At 37.9% G+C, this 22,219-nt stretch overlaps 1 protein-coding gene across 1 annotated transcript; it reads right to left on the bottom strand.

Moving 5' to 3' along the window:
• Positions 1 to 15,630: 15,630 nt before the first annotated feature.
• PTGS2 (prostaglandin-endoperoxide synthase 2) lies at positions 15,631 to 21,711 on the bottom strand (the record flags this gene model as incomplete). The annotated part of the gene is made up of 10 exons (XM_082834161.1): positions 21,655 to 21,711; positions 20,121 to 20,237; positions 19,868 to 20,011; positions 19,040 to 19,183; positions 18,433 to 18,614; positions 17,721 to 17,804; positions 17,360 to 17,606; positions 16,819 to 17,105; positions 16,188 to 16,335; positions 15,631 to 16,040 (listed from the first exon to the last, which is right to left on the bottom strand). The coding sequence occupies exons 1-10, from the start codon at positions 21,704 to 21,706 to the stop codon at positions 15,631 to 15,633; spliced, it is 1,815 nt and encodes a 604-aa protein (XP_082690287.1). The 5' UTR covers positions 21,707 to 21,711.
• Between the last annotated feature and the right edge of the window lie 508 nt (positions 21,712 to 22,219).

Raw genomic sequence — 22,219 nt, 5'->3', positions numbered from 1 at the left:
TACTCTAACCTGAATCTAAAACTGGTTATTCATAAATGGCAACTCTTAGGATCAACCTAGGAGGAGTCATATTTTTAACAAAGGATCATTATGTTGTGCTTAATCCAGCTATATCTCTCTTCTGTTTAGCTTCATCTGTGTAGTAGACATTTTATATAGTGTTAAAATCTCCACTTTCTTACTAAACTGACTGGTCTTTAATATTTCAACCTCTTAATTTGTGTGCATACCTAATTGTATCAGTGAATTCAGGGTAAAGGAAGATGAAAAGGTGGGGAGAGACTCTGACATATGACAAACAACCTTTTAAGTCTAAGAAATGTTACACGTCCCCTACTGATGTACAGAGTCTTTCCATTGGTTATATACCAACTGATTGTCTTGTCTACCTTAGGTCTGCCTAACTCACTTCCTGGTTTGCTAAAGGTTACTCGGATGCCAAGAAAACACTGGCAAGATTAGTCAGGTTCATTTGGAGGAAGTTACTTAACTCTTGGAAGTTCCCTGGTGGTCCAGTGATTAGGAATCAGCACTTTCAGTGCCGTGGCCTGGGTCCCTGGTTGGGGGGCTAAGATCCTGCAAGCTGTGCAGCGCGGCCAACCCCCCCCCAAAAAACGAAAATAAACCCCTCATTTTACTTATGTTCCTGTATAAACATTTCCACTCATACCCTTTACCTAAACCATCCATACCCGCCTCCCTCAGCCCACACCCCCCGAAAAACCCCACCAAAGTAAAAATGAAACAGATTTGTTTTCTAGTTCTCCATGGGAGGTGCAATGTTTGTGATTATTGTCCATAATTGGTATAGACTTTAGAACTGTTTTTTTCCTCTTATGACATGCAGTAAAAGTAATCCTGCTAGTATACACCTCCCTTCATTCAATCCTGAAGTCTGTTTCTTCTTCCGTCCCCATAGTCCTTTAATATTCACTCAGTATTAACTAGGATTCTCCCTGATGGGGTCTGGGAACACGTACAGTTTAAGTAGTAGCAGTTGCTTTAAACTAAGGAAACATCCTGGGGAGACCATCTGATACATGAATTCTTTCAATTCCACTGACTTCTAGTCCCCATCACGAAAATGCAGACTGGTTTTTATATGTAATACACACACACACACACACGTACACATATTTTTTAAAAAAAATTTTTTTTAGCTTCTGTAACTTACAAATTTAATAGTCTGCTGGTATTCCTTCCATATTGTAACTGTATTTTTCTGTGATAAAATGTGAGCTTGAGTTGCTTAATAGTTCACAGATTCAGGAACATTTACTGATATTAACCTGGTGCTATGAGAATATAATCCCCCAGTGGAACAGAGTTCTGTTTTATTATAAAACTGTGTCAATGGTGCTGCAGGCACATTTTTTTAAATTTAAATTTGTAATTGAATTGAGGAGCACAGTCATCAAGAATTTTAACAATTAAATAGCTCTGAATCATAGATAGGGTGCAGGCACATTTTTGTTTGTTGGGTCACCTCTTTCTAAACTACAAACAGAGCACACCCTTTTGGTTAACATATTCTCTTCAGTAACTTAGAAGCATCAACTAGGTCACAAGTTTCTTTCACATTTTGCCATATTTTATGAGATTTCTAGGCCCTTGTCTTCTTCCTGAAATAATTTCTGCAGGTAGTGAATATCAAACAATAAGTATGAATTTCATAACAGTATTTTATAGATTATTAGATGTACATCTTATATTTGCATTTAATATACCAGAAATTAGTATTTTATGGTTGATAGCATCTTAAAATTAACTGGCATTGTAGGAGATGTAGATAAATCTACTAGTTCTGTCTCTCTGGAGAACCCTGACTAATACAAGGGTACAAATTTGACTCACAAAACCCTGGATTACTTTATTGTTGTTATGTTACTTGCTGCTTTATAAGCGTAAAGCATTGGTAAATTTTGGCATGCATCCTAGGCATATTTATTTCTTAAAGATTTGTATGTTACAGAAAGTCCATATCTCATTACAATTCAGAATCCCATTCTGGTTTGACTCCTTGTGAAACCATGCACCTCAGGTTAGGACTTGAACCCATGTGCCAGGACTCAAACCCGGCCAAAACCCACAGTCTTCCAACTGAGATCACACACCTGGTTTCAGGACTTAATGAAGCTCAGGTTCTTGATATCTCATCACAGAAAGAATTCAGTGAGAGACAAAGTGATAGGTAAGAAGTGAATTTATTTAGAGAGAAACACACTCCCCAGACGGAGTATGGGCCATCTTAGGAGGTGAGAAAGGCACCAGGGTATGGGGTTGTTGGTTTTTACAGGGGTGGGTAATTTCATAGGCTAAAGAGTGGGAGGAGTATTCAAGCTATTTTGGGAAGGGGTGGGGATTTCTAGGAATTGGGTCATTGCCCAGTTTTTGATCCTTATGGTTCGCCTTGGAACTGTCATGGTGTCTGTGTCATTTAGCTTGCTGATGTGTTTTAGTGAGTGTGTACTGAGGCTCAAGGTTTAGTGGAAGTCGACTTGTCTGCCATCTTGGACCCATTTGGTTCTAATCAGTTTATGTCATGTCCTTGGGCTATGTCATTCTTTCAAAGGTTGTGCCCTGCCCCCTTCCCTCCTGTTTCACTTTCCCATTTAATTGAGAAAGACATCAACCTGCTCCTAATCTAGAAATATTTATTCTTGGAGATCTGTCTATTTAGCTGCGCTGTACAACTTTAGTTCTGGATCAAATTGCTTTAAAAGAAATATATATATATTTTTTTTTTCTTTCTTTTTTTTTTGCGGTACGCGGGCCTCTCACTGTTGTGGCCTCTCCCGTTGCAGAGCACAGGCTCCAGATGCGCAGGCTCAGCGGCCATGGCTCACGGGCCCAGCCGCTCCGCGGCACGTGGGATCCTCCCGGACCCGGGCACGAACCCGTGTCCCCTGCATCGGCTGGCGGACTCTCAACCACTGCGCCACCAGGGAAGCCCACAGAAATATATCTTAATATTATGTGGATGATTTTCACTCAGAACTTTTCTAGGCAACAGTCATCTTTGGACAATCTCTTTGTCTTTTGTCAATTATTTTACAGGCCATCACAAATTAGGTTGTTCAAAACCACTTAATAGTAAATCAACTATACTTCAATAAAAATAAATAAATAATTTTAAATTAAAAAAAAAAAAACCCCATCCCAAAACACTTAATAAAAAACACCCTGAAAAAATCCTGTCAAAGAGTAGAGTTAGCTCAATTTTTTAAAAAATTTTCTTTTGTCTTTCTTTTCTTGGTTTCTTCTTTAGGCTTGCATTATTTGGTTTTCATTTGTTAATTATTTTGGAAAAAATTGCATTATTCCTAATACAGTCAATATCAAATTATCTTTGGGAATATGTTGAGTTTAAATCAATGACTATAAAAATTCCATATAAGGTATGTGTAGATCTATATTACACAGTTATATTAAAACTTCTATATTAGGAGAAAACAAAGTCAAACAACTTTTTTAACAAAAATTAAATTATATGAATATTTATGAATAAAACTGTTAACACTTGATTTCTCCAACAAACTTAAAATTGCCTAAAGCTATGTGTCCTTTTTTCACTTTTTCTTTAATCATTTTTATGCATGGTTATAACTCTTAAGTCAGGAACATTTGACATGACTTTTATATTTATTCTTATGAATATGATTTTATAATTAGTGATTTTATAATTTTGTGTGTGAAATTGTATTCTTTTTCTCATTTTCATTGAGAAAATAGACATTATAAAATTAACAATATCTCACCCAAATAGGTAACAACAAACAAAATATTTTATTTTGGTGAATGTCTAAAGCATATGGATATCCTGTAGACTTACTGATTTATTGAGGAAGTTGGACAGTTTTTGTCTTTGGATTGGAAATTTTTAATAAAATTTCTATACCTAAAATTTAAAAAACAATAAAGAGAAATGAGAACATATTAATTGTTGAAACCATTTTATAACACAAAGTTGTTGGCATGGTTCAAGACTGTTTTTAAAAAAAAATTTTTGTTTTTAGATGTATTATCTCATAATACAAAAAATAGTCATCCATAGTTGTTTCTTATAATGGTCCCCAAATTGGACTAATTAGAGATTTATAACATTATGGAAATAGAAACAATACCAGAACCTTAGTGATTATCCAGTTGTGTTAGTCTGCTTGGGCTGTCATAACAAAATTTCAGACTAGGTAGTTTAAACAACATAAATTTATTTCTTACAGTTCTGAAGGTCGAGAAATCCAACATCAAGGTGCTGGCAAATTCGGTTTCTGATGAAAGTTCTCTTCTTGGCTTATAGAAGTCTCCCTTTCACTTAGTAATATGCTATTAAGTTTCCTCTATGTATTTTCATGGCTTGACAGCTCATTTCTTTTTAGTGCTGAATAATATTCCATTGTCTGGATGTACCATGTAGTGTCTCTTCTTACAAGGACAGTAATGTAATCAGATCAGGGCCCTGATTTTTTTATTTTAAAGTATAGTTGATTTACAGTGTTGTGTTAATTTCTACTGTACAGCAAAGTGATTCAGTTATACATATATACATTCTTTTTTTAAAATAGTCTTTTTTTTTTTTTGGCTGGGTTGGGTCTTCATTGCTGCACACAGGCTTTCTCTAGTTACAGCAAGTGGGGGCTACTCTCTACTCTTCGGTGTGGTGTGCGGGCTTCTCATTGCGGTGGCTTCTCTTGTTGCGGAGCACTGGCTCTAGGTGTGCAGGCTTCAGTAGCTGTGGTGTGTGGTCTCAGTAGTTGTGGTGCGTGGGCTTACTAGTTGTGGTGCACAGGCTTACTTGCTCCACGGCATGCGGGATCTTCCCAGACCAGGGCTTGAAACCATGTCCCCTGCATTGGAAGGTGGATTCTTAACCACTGCACCACCAGGGAAGTCCCTTTTCTTTTAATATTCTTTTCCATTAAGATTTATCACAGGGTATTGTATATAGTTCCCTGTGTTATACAGTAGGACCTTATTGTTATCCAGGGCCCTGACTTTATAATCTCATTTAACCTTAAATACTTCCTGAGACGTAAATACGACCACACTTGGGGTTAGAACTTCAATATATGAATTTTGGAGGGACACAAACATTTAACCCAGAACACTAACACCCTCATTTTATAAAGTGAAAACAGATCAGAGAGAATGATAGAAATTCAAAATGAAAAGAGACCTAAAGATTGTTAAGATTAACCCTTCCTCTGATGTTTTCTATCAAAACATTTTAAATAACTTGATAAAGTAAATTCTTGGTAAAACTGGATCTCTTAGTTACTTGATTCTCAGTTGAAAGTTCTTTTTGTAAAAATTTATTTATTTTATTTATTTATTTTTGGCCGCGTTGGGTCTTCATTGCTGCACATGGGCTTTCTCTAGTTGCGGTTAATGGGGGCTAATCTTCGTTGCGGTGTGTGGGCTTCTCATTGCAGTAGCTTCTCTTGTTGCAGAGCACAGACTCTAGGCACACTGGCTTCAGTAGTTGTGGCACGTGGGCTCAGTAGTTATGGCTTGTGGGCTCTAGAGTGCAGGCTCAGTAGTTGTGGCTCACGGGCTTAGTTGCTCCGCAGCATGTGCGATCTTCCCCGACCAGTGCTCGTACTCATGTCCCCTGCGTTGACAGGCGGATGCTCAACCACTACGCCACCAGGGAAGCTCGAAAGTTGTTTCTATGACATTTCTGCCCTCTTTTCTTGCATAATTCTCTTGAGTCTTTTCCAAGTTGTTACTAATTCCCTTTTACTGAAGGAGGATCCACTGCCCTAGGTTTTTAACTTGGATCATGTTCAAGGGCTTGAGAACTATCTGACGTTTTATGATAATTTTTGTGTTATTCTTTGTTTTAGGTGTTTAGCTTTTATCAGATCCTCAAAATAATCTATGATAACAAAAGTGTCCATCCACTAAACAGTAATTTTCTGTATCCTATCAGAGCGACTTAGTCTTCTCACTCGTAAGTCTCTTTCGACACTAGATGAGGCATATCCACTCAATCAAAAACCCAGTAAGGAGTATTTTGGATGCTCCTAGTACTGAGCTTCATGCTAAGAATGAAACAATGAATATCACAATTCTGTGATAAAGACTTAGTGAAAGAGAAAATGATAAGGAGGAGTTGTAGAGAAGTAAATTTATTGAACATACAAGTTTCTCTGACTCCAAAACCTATTATTGTTTCATTTTACCATGCCATGATTATCCCCAATTTGATTTGCTCCCTCCTTCTGGATCTTATTAAAGCTGTAGGATATCGGGCATGAAGTATCCGACCAGTTTTTTTTTTCTCATTGTGAGCTAACATTGTGTTGGGTAAAGGAAGAAGTTTAGTGATGTCCCAATTATTTTGCAAGTTGAGGCTTTCATTTTCAATTTTAATTCCAAGAAGAAAATTACACATTCTTCTTTAAAATCTCCCTCCAATCCAATATACACACAGTATAGACTAGAGTGGATCCCAGCAAAGATAGAGCAGAGCGTGAGCACATAGGTAAGAAAGATAATGAATCAACTCTATAGCTAGTATTTGCACAGAAAATTCAGAGAAAGGGAAAATCTCTGAAAAAATGCAGTGATGACTTTATGGATTTAAAGACTGTATTTAAAGCAAAGGCATAAGACAAGACCTAAGAGAAATAAGTAATAAGGGCCTTGAAGCAAAAAGCACACACCTGCCAGTCTATGTGGGATGCCAGAAGCAGGTCTGAAAAGGACCATAACATTAACATGCAGTAGAAAGAGAGCTCAAAATGCACTATACGGTTTGTTGTATTTATCTATGTTGAGTGATTTACGTATACTTCCCATTGCAGGAGGTGGGTCCCATCACTCCCAATCTATTCTTCTTTTATTCACGTTAGCTACTATATTTGTCTCCTACTGCTGCTGTAACAGATTACCTAAACTTAGTGGTTTTAGCAATACAAATTTATTATCTTATAGCTCTGTAGTTCACAAGTCCTAAGTGGGCCACGTTGGGCTAAAATGGAGGTGTGCATTCTTTCTGGAAACTCTAGGGGAGAGCAAGTTTTCTGGCCTTTTCCACCTCTTAGAGGCTGCCCACATTCCTGCATGCCTGGCCACTTCCATCTCCAAAGCTACTAATAGATGGTCTGGTCTTTCTCACATTGCATCACTCTGACACTGACCCTTCTGCCATCCTCTTTCACATTTAAGAACTCATGATTACATTGGGTAATCCAGGATAAACTCTTTATTTAAAGGTCAGATGATTAGCAATCTTAATTCCCTCTGCAACCTTTATTCTACTTTGTTATATAATATATGACAAATGCCAGGGATTAGGACCTGGACAACTTTGGGTAGGAGGACATGATTCTGTCTAATACAGCTAGGAAGTTAAAAAAAAAAAAAGCCCTAATTAATGTTTTGTGTCACAGCATGACAGGTAGACCTTTCCTGAGCTGTAAAGTTTCTTATCCTCTGTCTCTTATACCCGTTAAACCAACTGAGAAACAAAGAACTATATTAAGTTACCACAGGATGCGTTAATATTAAGTTAATTCAGTAGTCATATATGAGAAGAGGAATTATGTAGCCCTCTCTATTTTTTTTTTTATTTTTTTTGTGGTACGCGGACCTCTCACCGTTGTGGCCTCTACCATTGCGGAGCACAGGCTCTGGACGCGCAGGCTCAGCGGCCATGGCTCACGGGCCCAGCCGCTCTGCGGCATGTGGGATCTTCCCGGACCGGGGCACGAACCCGTGTCCCCTGCGTCGGCAGGCAGACTCTCAACCACTGCACCACCAGGGAAGCCCTCTAAAACTTCTTATAGTATAACTGAATCAAATGAAACTCAGAGAGATTCCTAGTTCTTGATGTCACAGAAAACCAATGTTAGAACATCTAGTTACCTCCACCGTCTCTGATTTATTTTCTCAATGCAATATTATGATCAACACATTTATTATATGATTGGAGAAATGAAAAACTTGAAAAGTCATTTGCCTTGAGTTATAGTTTGAAATAGAAAAATAAAAATTGTTGGGAATTCCCTGGCCATCCAGTGGTTAGGACTCTGCACTTTCACTGCCAAGGGCGAGGTTCAATCCCTGGTCAGGGAATTAAGATCCTGCAAGTCGCCCAGCACAGCCAAAAAAAAAAAGAAAAATTGCTTTCTTAAATTGTACGTCAATCCTGAGCTAGGAATATAGTAGTCATTACTGTTCCCATTTTACCTTTGAAAGATGAGGCATATGGGGCTCTTATTAAACACACTGCTAGAAGGGGCAGAAGCCAGATTTGCCCAACTCCAAAGCCCATGCCATGGCTGCAAGCATCTAGCCAGTCCACTACCAGGCAACTATCATCAGGAATGTGAAAAGTCCTGTTCTTGACTTGTAGGATCTAAATTAAGAAATTTAGCTTAGAAATTCACAGTTGGGACTTCCCTGGGGGTCCAGTGGCTAAGACTCCACACTCCCAATGCAGGGAGCCTGCACTCTAGATCCCTGGTCAGGGAACTAGATCCCACATGCTGCAACTAAGAAGTTCACATGCCACAACTAAAGATCCCACATACCTCAATGAAGATCCTGTGTGCCGCAACTAAAACCCAACACAGCCAAATAAATAAATATTAAAAAAAAAGAAATTCACAATTGTTTTATAATTCCCAAGGACATAACATCATTTCAAGTGATGCTGTAGATTTCTAAATGATGTTATGTTCTAAGGACATAACATCATTTCAAGTAATGCTGTAAAGTAGAAGTCATACTCTAAATGAGCCTATTTATGTGAATTCACTTTATTAAGAATATTTATAATATATGTCATCTTTTAAATGAATAAAGAGAATTAATATGAGAAAAGGGAGAGCTGCAGCAATCTATTTGGTGTTAAACTCTCCAAAGTTGGAGCTTTAATACAATTATATTGTTTCTAACATTCAAAGGCTTTCATTCTCTCTCTCTCTCTTTGAAGGAGGCATCTTCCAACTGAAACAGCATTTCAGATAACTCAATATTTAAAACATTTCTCAACAGCAATGTCAAGTCTAAATAAAATATACTATGATAACGTTATAGAAAACATATATTTTAAATAGTAGATTTCAGGGCATGGGTGAAAGGAACATTCTTTTCCTTTGCATCATTTCCAACTATTTTTTGTTTGAGGATAAGATTTTTTACCCATTGGCCATTCTTCATTGCTTCTTTCAGATTACGATGTACATGTTTTCCATTCCTTCAAGAGCATGTAAAATATACTCCACCCTGTGTTTTGTGAATGTTGCCGTCTTGAACAGATATTGAATAATAGCCAGGGAAAGTCACACCGTGATGTTTCCACATCACCTATTAGGAACAATCAGGAACATGAAAGGGCAAGTGGATGCTATCTGGACAGAGTCCACTTGAATGAAGACACAGAAGACCCACCCAAATCTCAAGCTTCTTCCATTTGGTTTCAATGATGAGTCATTTAGGAAGGAAATTGTTTGGGAAGTAAACTGAAGATAACTTCCTGTGTTCTTTATTTTATCAAATAATCTATTTTCTGAAGTTCTTTCATGGGTTCATCTCACAGGTAATTTGGCTGTTTATTTTTCTGAGCAACTTTACATAGAATGCTGAAATACATTCTACTTAATTTAAGGCATTTAAATTAATTATTATAGTGAGAGTACTGTTATCTGATCACTTTTGAATGCCGATTGCATTTAGTGAGGGTCCTTGGAAGTAATGCCTTTTGTCTGGTTTAAAAAACAGAATAATTTTCCAAACTGTTTACTATTCATCTTAAACTACTTCCTTCTACTTCAAACCCAGACTGTGGCTAAGCTCTGCAAAAGCTTGAGTCCTTAATAATACATTGGAATCGGAGGTCAAGTTGGGGGATAATTGTGATTTTTAAATTTTTTTTTAAATATCAACTTTGGAAAAAAAGCAGCACTGAATTTCCTAAGTCTGTGATATTAAGTTGTTAAAATATAATTATTAAATAAGTTACAACATGTGCCAAAGCTATCTGTATCTGTATCTATGGGATGAAGGAAAGTTAGGAAACATCAGGGGATCCAGTTTGAAAATGATAAGTAGCAGTTTCTTGATTACTAAAGTGATCATTCAAAAATGTGAAATATGTAATTGCCACATATCACTTAGATTTTAATTTGGGGATGTGTATTTATTTACTTTTCTATTTTCTCTATCTTTCTAATTACGAGGCTATCAGCAAGTACCCTAATTAAAAATAAATTGCCTTTTGGGAATTCCCTGGAGGTCCAGTGGTTAGGACTCCTGCACTCACTGCTGAGGGCCTGGGTTCGATTCCTGGTTGGTGAACTAAAATCCCACAAGATGTGTGGTGAAGCCAAAAAAAAAAGTTAAAAAAAAGTTTTAAAAAAATTGCCTTTCATTGAGGTCCTGAGATGCTTTCTAGTAAATAAAGTACATTAGCTTTAGCACATGAACTTTATAACAATTATTTTCATTTTGCACTGATTTGCTTTGATTTTTCATTATTCTTCATCACTGTGATTATTAAATAAGTTATTTTCACATAGTGATATGTATTTAAATGTATATACAGTAATTAGTTATGATATGCCAGGAACATTGCCATTTATGAGGAATAAGATGGCGCATTCCTAAGCTTTACTTCAGCTCTAACGTGGTAAACTCTCTATCCAAACAGAGTTCTCTTTCACATAGAAAAATAGTCTCCATAAGCTGGAAATCAACAAATCCAATCACAATCACACAATCACAGTGTGCTGTACATCCAAGAACATGAAGATTAATCCACATGAGGGACTTCCCTGGTGGCTGAGTGGTTAAGAAGCCACCTGCCAATGCAGGGGACACGGGTTCAAGCCCTGCTCCAGAAAGATCCCACATGCGGAGCAACTAAACCCGTGCACCACAACTACTGAGCCTGCGCTCTAGAGCCCGTGAGCAACAACTACTGAGCTCACATGCTGCAACTACTGAAGCCCGCGAGCCTAGAGCCCGTGCTCCGCAACTAGAGAAGCCACTGCAACAAGAAGTCCGTGCATCACAATGAATAGTAGCCCCCGCTTGCCACAACTAGAGAAAGCCCTCGCACAGAAACGAAGACCCAACACAGCAAAAATAAATAAATAAACTCCTACCCCCAACGTCTAATAAAAAAAAAAGAGAGAGAAAGATATCAGTATTCTCCTGATAAGAAGAAAACTGAAAGATGTGATAGTAACTGCATTCAAATATATGAGATTTGCATTTCATCAGCATTCCTTGGTAGCTATTTATTCATATCTCTAAAGGCAAAATAAAAGGAAGTGGTTTGAGCACTGGCAAGTCTCTTGTTAGACAAAGTTTTAAAGTGATGTATCCAGTGACTAAAGGATGTAATTGTTTTATTTGGTTATCTTTAGTAAAGTAATAAGGTTATATATTGTAATACCCCTCAAGAAGTTAAAAATGCAAGATAAAAATTTGATGTTTTTCAGCCGGGGAAATATTTGTGAAACCCTCAAAATATTCATAAAGGATTGGTTTTGTTCATTCTGCAACATTGTGATTGAAAGAGCTTTGGAGTTAGACAGATTTGGTCCTTGGGTAAGTAACTCAATAGTTCTAAGCCTCAGGACTTCCTGGTGGCCCAGTGGTTAACACTCTAAGCTTCCAGTGCAGGGGGCGTGGACTGGATCCCTGGTTGGGGAAGTTCTGCATGCCACTAGGTGTGGTGAAAAAATAAATAAATAAAAGTTCTAAGCCTCAGTTTCCATATTAATAAAATAATTATATTTTCTCCATAGGACTATGATACAAACTAAATTAAATACAATTTACAGAAAAATGATTACTATAATAGATAGCAAATATGAGTGGAAAATAAATGTAGAACAAGAAAGCATTGGTGGGATCTATCATTTAGTCCCAGTGTATTTTTATGTTTTCACTTTTTATTGGGGTATAATTTACATACAGTAAAATGTACACAGTTATGTGTACAATTATAATAAATTTTTAAAGTAGAATATGTCCATGTCACTTATACCATTATCAAGATATAAAATGATTCCACTGCTGCAGAGAGCTGGCTTATTTATGTACTTTTCCAGGTAATCCTTGCCACTCCCTCTTCCCCCAGCCTTGATTCTTGATTACTTTCCTTATAGATTAGTTTTATCTTTCTTGAGAATTTTATATTACTGGAATCGCACAGTATGTACTCTTTTGTGACTTTTTTTTCTCCTTATGTAATTGAGATTCACCCACGTTGTTGAATTTATCAGTAGTTCATTACTTTATATTGTTGAGAAGTATTCCATTGTATGGAGGTACACCCATTTATTTATCCATGCTCTTATTGACGGAATTTGAGTTGTTTGCATTTTTAAAATGAATTTCAGTTTATTATGAATAAATCAGCCATGGATGGATCATAGGGTATGTTTATGTTTAACGTTATATAAAACTGCCAGATTGGTTTCCAAAGTGGCTATATACTTTTATACTCCCATTAGTAATTTATGAGAGTTTCATTTATCCCAGAACAAGCCTTCCTCATGCTACCCCTTTATAGCTATAGCTACCCATCCCACCATCCCTAATGTGGTAACCACTAATCAATTCTCCATCCCTATACTTTTGTTAGTTCGAAAATGTTACATAGGGACTTCCCTGGTGGCGCAGTGGTTAAGAATCTGCCTGCCAATGCAGGGGACACGGGCTTGAGCCCTGGTCCACAAGGATCCCACATGCCGCAGAGCAACTAAGCCCGTGGGCCACAACTACTGAGCCTGCGCTCTAGAGCCTGTGAGCCACAACTACTGAGCCCGCGCGCCTAAAGCCCGTGCTCCACAACAAGAGAAGCCACCGCAATGAGAAGCCCGCGCACCACAACAAAGAGTAGCCCCCACTCGCTGCAACTAGAGAAAGCCTGCAGCAACGAAGACCCAAAGCACCCAAAAATAAATAAATAAATTTATTAAAAAAACCAAACAACCCTCTGAATAGTAACACTCTGTGAAAGGGAAGAAAGATGAGAGTATGAAACCATGAAGCCAAGAAAAAAAATCTTTCAGTAAAGAAGCTAGATATTTGTGTTGAATGCTACTGAGAAGTCAAATATTCTGTTTATGGATGAAGTTAAGTTGTGCCAGGTAAGTACAGTGGAGAGTAGACCAAGAAATGAGGGAGTCCAAACATGGGCAATGGAATCTGAGTCAGATGCAAAAGGAAGGAAATGAGGAGATAAGAGGTGAAAGATAGTGATGAGGTTTGGTGAATCAATAGGCTGAGTGAAACTGAAGTTAGATGTTAGAGTGTAAGTACTAAAATAAGTGAGCTGGAAGTGTTGGGAATAAAGGAAGATGATTGAAATGAAAATTTTGGAAATGGTGCAGTAATTAATGATGAGATCAAGGTCTGTATGACCATAGGAACTATGGAAGAAGGCAACACTGGAGTTGAGGACAAGAGAGCCCAAGCAGGATGTTAAGTACGCAGTCCATGTGGATATTGAAATTACCAAGATGTCAAGAGTAGGGAATGACAGAAGCCAATGAGCCAGGTTTCAATTATTTACCCAACTGAACATAATCTTTCCCTCTTTGAACTTCCTGTTAAATTTTGTACCTCCTGGGCTTCCCTGGTGGCGCAGTGGTTGAGAGTCCGCCTGCGGATGCAGGAGTCACAGGAGTCACAGGTTCGTGCCCTGGTCCGGGAAGATCCGACATGCCGCGGAACGGCTGGGCCCGTGAGCCATGGCCGCTGAGCCTGCGCGTCCGGAGCCTGTGCTCCGCAACGGGAGAGGCCACAACAGTGAGAGGCCCGCATACCGCAAAAAAAAAAATTTTGTACCTCCTTAGTAACTTTCTCTTATTCTTTGCCTTTGTATACTTGTTGTTTTTTCTTTTTTTCCTCTTCTAAGACTGGGCAATGAAAACAAATCTGTGGCTATCCCCTATAGCACAGAGCACACATTTTCTAATACAGTGTTGCCGTGAATGAGAGATTATAGTGACCTGAAGAAGCCTCTGTATGACTGAGGGCAGAACCATTTCATTAAGGGCCAGTCCAGTTTGGAAGAGATAGGAGAGTAATAATGCCTTACAGAAATCATCTCATGACAAAGATATACAGCAACAGTCAAAATTTATTTTAGAAGAGATTTTCAGTTCAGTTCTTAAATAGTACAAAAATAAACAGACATTTGTTTCAACACTTACAGTTTACATAAATTAATTTAATCATACATTTGTCTGAGGCACCAAAACATTCAACACATATTCCAAATGCCCAGATTCAGTCATTCAGATATTAACAAATCAGTTTTTTTAAATCAAGTTAACAGTTTTTTATACAAGCCCTTCTACTATTGACTCTTTCTTAACAATAACATAAAACCTTAAAAGTTCCCCTGAGTTATTTCTCTTTAATGAAATTTTATTTTCTCCCTCTGCCTGAGGCATACTTTTTCAATTATTTACATAAATACTGATGTTGTCTGTAGTCAGTGCTTGATTTAAAAATATTAAAACCCACAGTTCTTTGCACGGAATGTCCCCCCAGAAAGTTATGGGTCAATGAATTAATGAAACGTCCACAGGTCCCTCAAAAATGTACAAAATATCAGTCTTATAGCACATCCAGGCTAATGAGACACAACATTCTCTGTGGGCTGCTGTATAGGTAAACCTTAAAGACAAATTCCAACTTTACATCTCAGTATACCAAAGTTGGATTCCTAAATAAATGTATCCACAAATCTTAAGCCAATTATTTATCTTGTATTAATAATTCAGAGGTAATCCCAAAAGAAACATTGATTCTGATATAATGCAGAAAAAAAAATCAATGCAGCCTTAAACCCAGTTTATAATAACCATCCTAAGAAGACATAAATAATAGTCTTCAATAAATTAAATTAATATACAGTACCAGAAAATGTCAGCTGACAATGAGATGTGGAAAAGAAGCATTGTCTTCCTGGGAACTATTCAGCAATTAAGTTTTGTTTTTAAGTGAGAACCCCCTACAGTTCTAAGCTATTAGCCTCTATAAGGCTAGTTTGGTTTTAAATTATTCACAAAGTTCTCTGCCTTTCACTTAAAATGAGTGTATACCTTCTTGTAAAGGCCTTCTGTAGTAGTCCTGAGCTGAGCTTTTCCTGAAAACCTGCATAAGTTCAGGTAAGAAAGTATAGAGTCCAAAGAAAGACAAACTCAGACCTTAAAACCAGGAAAACAAAATAGAAGTAAACTGATCAGAAAATGGCTAAAAGATCATAAAATGATCATTGAGTAGGTAGCTGCTTCTCACACATCATGGAAGACCCCTTGGAAATATCGATAGTGTCGAAAGAAATGTGCAGCATTTTGTCATCTTGTAACAGCATTTAAATGTTCAAACATCTTAGCTTTTGTTCTTATTATAAGTTGAAATTCAAGTAAAAAGATGTCACACTCATTTCTCATTGGATTGTACAAAAGGATGAAAACTGTTTTCCCCCTTTAACTTGAAGACATCTTTAAAATCAACATGAAAATCTTCACAAGTATGACCCCTTTCTCCTTAACAGAGATGTTAAGTAACACAAGGAGTTTAACATAAATATTAAATAATTAAGTTAAAAGAAATAGTTCATATAAATAAATAAATACGATCAATCAGCTTCTACAGTTCAGTTGAACGTTCTTTTAGTAGTACTGTGGGGTTGATATCATCTAGTCCAGAGTGGGAAGAGCTTGCATTAATGGTGACTGTTTTGGTGAGCTGTGGGTCTTGAACACTGAATGAGGTAAAAGGACAGCCTTTCACGTTATTGCAGATGAGAGACTGAATTGAGGCAGTCTTGATGATTTTAAAACCTACTTCTCCACCAAAAGTGCTAGGCTTCCAGTACTCAGGAGAACATATAGGATTACCCATAAGTCCTTTCAAGGAGAATGGTGCTCCAACTTCTACCATGGTCTCCCCAAAGATGGCGTCTGGTCGAGGCTTTTCTACCAGCAGAGCAGGATACAGCTCCATGGCGTCAATGTCACCATAGAGCGCTTCTAACTCCGCAGCCATTTCCTTCTCTCCTGTGAAGGTGACAAGGACAGAGATACAACCAATGTAAAACTTTTACAAAATAAAAAAAGTCTCACCCTTTGCTCAATTTCCTTTTAACTTCTGCTGTTTTCATTTGCCCCTTGACTCTTTGAAGAAGTTTAGAAACTGTTTCTCACCTGTAAGTTCTTCAAATGATTTATAAGGCTTCAGCAGAAAGCGTTTGCGGTACTCATTAAAAGACTGGTATTTCATCTCTCTGCTGTGGTCAATTGAAGCCTTTGATACTTTCTCTACTGCAACTGGAAGATTCCTACCACCAGCAACCTGTTGAAAATGAATTACATTGTAGAACACAATTGAGTTTTAGGCATATTTAAGATTTTTTTTTTTTTCTTTTTTTGGCCGTGCTGCACAGCTTGTAGGATTTTAGTTCCCTGACCAGAGATTGAACCTGGGCCCTCGGCAGTGAGAGTGCGAAGTCCTAACCACTGGACCACCAAGGAATTCCCAGATTTCTATTTTAAATGCATCCCTTGGGTAACAAGTACATAAGACTGATGCCCCAGCTCCCATCTGAGACCTAAACTGTAAGTTTGGAATATTTATAGAATATTTCTATGATCTAGATGATAATGGTAACATTATATTATAATCGAGATTATATGTTAGGCTTCTTATTTCAAGGAAAGAATATTACTAGCAAATAATTACTCTTTTAGTAAGTTTAAGAAAAATCATTTCTGCAGCAGAAATTCTAGTTACTGACAAGTCCTTTGTTTTGTTTTGTTTTTCAATAATAATGCTTACCCTGCCAGCAATTTGCCTGGTGAATGATTCAACAAACTGAGTGAGGCCGTGTTCCAGTAAGAGGGAGTTGTTATAGACAAATTGCTGATACTTGTAGTCCTGGCCATCAATCTGAAAGGTGTCAGGCAGAAGGGGATGCCAGTGGTAGAGTGTGTTAAACTCAGCAGCAATACGGTTTTGGTACTGGAATTGTTGGTTAAAAAGCAGCTCTGGGTCAAACTTCAGTTTGAAGTGATAGCCACTCAGGTGCTGTACATAGTCTTCAATCACAATCTTAATAGTTTCTCCTATTGGCACAAAAGAAAAATTTAGAACATGAATTTCTTCTCACCAACGTTCAAGAAACCAAAATGCCATTGTTAATTTGCCATTCCTTCACTTTTATATTTTCTTTTTTACCATCAAAAGCTCAGGAATTGAATGACTATGGAGCAGGTGATGTTACACGTACTACATTCCCCCAGAATTACTGAAAACCTAGCCAAGTTAGTTTTCTCTGGGGAAGAGGGTTTTATTTAAATGATTTGCCCTTCTTGCTTACCTATCAGTATCAGCCTACTCGTCTGGAACAACTGCTCATCGTCCCATTCTGGATGCTCATGTTTAAGAACATCACACACTCTGTTGTGTTCCCGCAGCCAGATTGTGGCATACATCATCAGACCAGGCACCAGACCAAAGACTTCCTGCCCCACAGCAAACCGCAGGTGTTCAGGAACATGAGGGGGGTAGATCATCTCGACCTGAGTATCTTTGACTGTGGGAGGATACATTTCACCACCAATTATCTAAAAAAAAAAACAGTAACAAAAGAGGTAAGAAACAAATTTTAATCATTAGAGACTTTGAACATAGGTGGGTAGTGAGTCATAACTAATTCTTCATATTTAAATGGAACAAACCTGATATTTCATTTTTCCATCCTTGAAAAGGCGCAGTTTATGCTGTCTCTCCAAAGATTCACCATAAACATGATTTAAGTCCACCTAGAAGATTATGGAAAATTTTTAATTTGTTGCTGTTGTTTATTCTTATGTAAAGTGTCTATGATGTATTTATCACTAAATAACTTGATGATTTAGTTTGCGTTAATTAAAATTTTTCAATAACACATTTTTCACAGCCACAAAATAATAAATTAACTTGTTTATCCACTGAAGCTACTAAAACCTACAAACCTAAATGTCTCCTAAATATGTCACCTATTAGTGTCTCATATGGAGCTTATATCATAAGTTTCACTATAACTATATGGTATTTCTTTTAAAAAGCAGCAGAAATGTTTGATATAAAATTCTTATCAATAACTTGAAGCTATGTCACTGAAATCCAAGAGATAATAATGCTGCAAAAATCTCACCTTATAATATTTAAGGCAGCATAATCAGGGTACAAATGTTTTTGAAGACAACCTTTTGCAGTGCCAATATTTTAAACTAAAAATATAAGAGCCAAACTACAAATAATAATCTGTATATATGTATGTAAGTATGTGTGTCTGTGTGTTTGTTTTTGTATTTTTACCAAACCAGTGAATTAAAATGGAAACTCCATTTAAGGTTTTTATAGATAGAACTATGATTTGCTACTAATTTTGATTTAACTCTGTCTTACCCCATGGCTCTGTCCCGTGGTGAAAGCTGGTCCTCGCTTATGATCTGTCTTGAAAAATTGATGGGTGAAGTGCTGGGCAAAGAACGCAAACATCATATTTGTGCCCTGGGGATCAGGGATGAACTTTCTTCTTAGAAGTACTTTTTCCACAACTTCTTTTGAATCAGGAAGCTCTTTCCTCCCTGAAAAATGAGAAAGCCTAAGATAAGAATCCATCTATATATTCAAGGAAGCAGAGAGTGACTGTCAATTAACCAGGGTCTTTTTCACTTATAGGAGAAGTACAACTTTGAACAGGATCATAATATAAATGGAAGTTCTAAAATACAGGGGAACAACTTCTTATTGAATATTTTAATCTATTTTGTTTAATATTAATTCAGTTTTAATGATAGAATTTGAAAACATCATGACATTATACCAAAATGCCCATTCACTTTCATGGAGTAGTTTACATGGACTCACACTTTCAAAAAATCTCCAGAGATATCCATAAGGAAAAAATGGCTTTATTAACAAATAAATCATAGTTTATGGTCAAATTTTCTAGGTAGCAATCCAATCCCAGTTACAGTTAATACATCTCTAACTGCTTCCTCTCACTCACCTTTGACACCCATGGGTGTTGGGCAGTCATCAGGCACAGGAGGAAGAACTCTGGTGTAATAGGACAGGTTAGAAAAGGCTTCCCAGCTTTTATAGCCGTAGTGCACATTATAAGTTGGCGGGCTGTCAATCAGATGTGATCTCGCTGAAATTTGAGGGGAAAAAAACACGTTGTTTGCTCCCATATGCAAGGCAAATCAATGTTCATTTTTATTGTAAAATATGCAAAGTGGAACTAGAGTGAATTTAATTCCAACAAAGATACTCTATTTTAAAACAGTTATACTTTAAAGCCAACGGCCACTGGTACTCAAAAAAGAGGAAAGAATGATTCATTAACATGCATCTTTGATAACGTATATATACTTTACAGAAGACAGTATGGTCCAGCCATCTTGATTTTTCAAAAGCCATCCACTTACTGCTGAAGAGGCCTATGAGGAATGTCTGGGCTTGACACTCACTTTAGAAATAAAGGTATTTTCTTGCTGACCCCAATCCAAATTATCCATTTATTTTAATGGGTGCAATTCTGTGGCCCATGGGCATTCAATAAACAACTAGACCACACTTCCTTCACAAACTGTCAAGAACAGTGAAGGTTAGAAGAGGTATGCAGGTATGCAGGATTTTAAGTAGAATTCTGACTGTGAGACAGAACTTTATAAACTTGAAGGGATTCAGATGTCAATATTTTTGGCCATTAAGACAGAAGGTAAACTAAAATGGTATATTTAAATGTTTTGGATTAAGTTTAAAAATCTAAAGTTTTATAAAGTACATTTTTCTTTGAGGCCGCTGAAAGCCCTAGAAAGTGATTTGTACTTACATATCAACACATATCTCATAATCATATTCTGCAGGAAGGGAATGTTATTGACAATGTTCCAGACTCCCTTGAAGTGCGTAAGTATGTAGTGCACTGTGTTTGGAGTGGGTTTCAGGAATAATTTTATTCTTGTCAGAAATTCAGCTGCAATGAGAAAAAAAGAAATTAATGGGACCTCATTATAAGACACAATTCTGTAAAATGATAACTATATATCCCCATTCCAAATGAGGGCACCCAAAAACAAACTTACGTGTGGTACAGTTTTCACCATAGAATCCTGTTCGGGTACAGTCACATTTATACTGGTCAAATCCTACGCTCATACATACACCTCGATTCTGGCATGGACTGGAACAGCAAGGATTTGCTACAATAAAGTAAAGACAATGAGATTAATATATATGTCATATATATGACATAATATATATAAAATAGATAACTAATAAGAACCTGCTGTATTGCACAGGGAACTCCACTTCACTGTACAGTAAAAATTAACACAACATTGTAAAACAACTATACCCGAATTTAAAAAAAAAGAAAGTAAAGACAGTGAATAAATCATTCTTCAGTGTCTTAATCTTGACTTAAACATTTAATTGTTTTACTTACTATGATTCAACTTTATGATAAAAAAAGTTCAAGAAATATACAGGTAGTCATGGGAAAACAATTTTTTTTTGGCTTGCCTCACAGAATGGTTATAATGTAGAAATACCAACTTCCTATTCTAAATAAAGGTAACAGAATATTCCACCAGACATATTGGTGGAATGTTGCTAAGCTTTTCTTTGTAACTTTTTAGATGTTCAAATTAGCCTTTTTAAAAGGCTCAAAGAAGTAGGACTTCCAAAATTAAAGTGAATTGATCTAGTACATTAATCAAAATTTAAGGGTTTTTTTTTTTTTTGTTTTCTTTTTGTTTTTGTCAGAACTCAAAGCTGTTGAAAGATCTGGACGAAGAACATTCCAAGTTGAGAGGAAAACTAGTGAAAAGGCCCTGAGGCATGTTTGAGAGAGTGTGGCAGAAGCAAAGCTAGGAGGAGAGGTGGAAGGTGAGTTCAGAAAAGGCAAAGGCAGATCATGTGGGTCTTATGGGAATTTGGGTTTTATTCCATGTGTCAAGGGAAATCATTGAATGGCTTACAGTATTAAAGTGGCATGACTTAATTTACATTAAACAAAAACAAAACAGGGAATTCCCAGGCCATCCAATGGTTAAGACCGCTCTCACTGCTGAGGGCCTGGGTTCCATCCCTGGTCAAGAAACTAAGATCCCGCAAGCTGCGCAGTGCGGCCAAAACAAAAAAGTAGAGAAAATTTCAAAGTAAAAACAGCTTCATTTTTAAACATTTTGCTTACCTGAAAAAACAATCTGGACTTCCCTGGGGCAGGAAAGCACTAACTAGGGTATTTAACACAATTATTTCCATTCAGTAACAATAGGTACTATTAAAAACAAAACATCTCGCATATATTGATCAGGTTCTGTCTTATGACAACCTGCAAATTAGTATCACTATTCCTATTTAGCAGATGAGAAAAGTGAGACTCGGACGGGTTAAATAAGTGACCCATAATGATCAGAGCTGATGGCAAAGCTGAGCTGTCCGTCCAGTTTATTTGGACTCGAGTGGTCCAGCCTCTTTACAAAGCCATACAGCCTCTGTCTTCCGAGGGTATTCAGAATACCTAGAGTTCCCTGGAGAGGTCAGAGCGGAAACTCGACCCGGGTGTACGGAGCCGCGGAGTCCCAGGTGCCGGGCGCCCAGGTACTCACTCACCTGCACCACAGAGCGCCAGGGCGGCGCAGAGCAGCAGCGCGCGGGCAAGCATCTCGGCTGCGGGAGGGGCGCGGGACCGGCAGAGGCGTTGCGTTGTGTGAGTCCCGCCTGTCCAGTTGGAGGAAGGCGCGGTGCGGAGTTCCTGAGCGTCCTCTGACGGTCGCTGCGAGTCGTTTGACAACTGGAAGCTAACGGAGAGGACCTTCCTTTTATGCGTGAAAACAGCCCACGTGACGGCATGACTGTTTCTTTCCGCCTTTCCTTCTCCCCCTCCAAAACTTTTCCTCCCTCTCTCCACTTAAATAATTGCGTAAGACCCGCCCGGGTCGGGGTAGGATTTTTTTTACCCACGGAAACTGGAAAATCGGAAACCTGGGAGGTTGCGCTCGGCTTCCCCAAGGTGGGTGCAAAGCGGATCGCCCCCTCCCCACTTCGATCTTCCCGAGCCCCTCCCTGGGTTTCTCCGCCCTCGGCGCCGGGCTTCGCGCCAGATTCCTTTCCTTCTTTCGGGTCTTTGACCCAGGCTTCCAAGACCCGGTGCCGAGGCAGATCTTCTTGCGGGGGA

The sequence above is a fragment of the Leucopleurus acutus genome, assembly GCF_964270905.1.
Source record: "Leucopleurus acutus genome assembly, chromosome: 2".
NCBI classification, from domain to species: Eukaryota; Metazoa; Chordata; class Mammalia; order Artiodactyla; family Delphinidae; genus Leucopleurus; species Leucopleurus acutus.
Note: the sequence above shows the minus strand (reverse complement) of the source record. Positions and strands in the feature narration are given on the sequence as shown.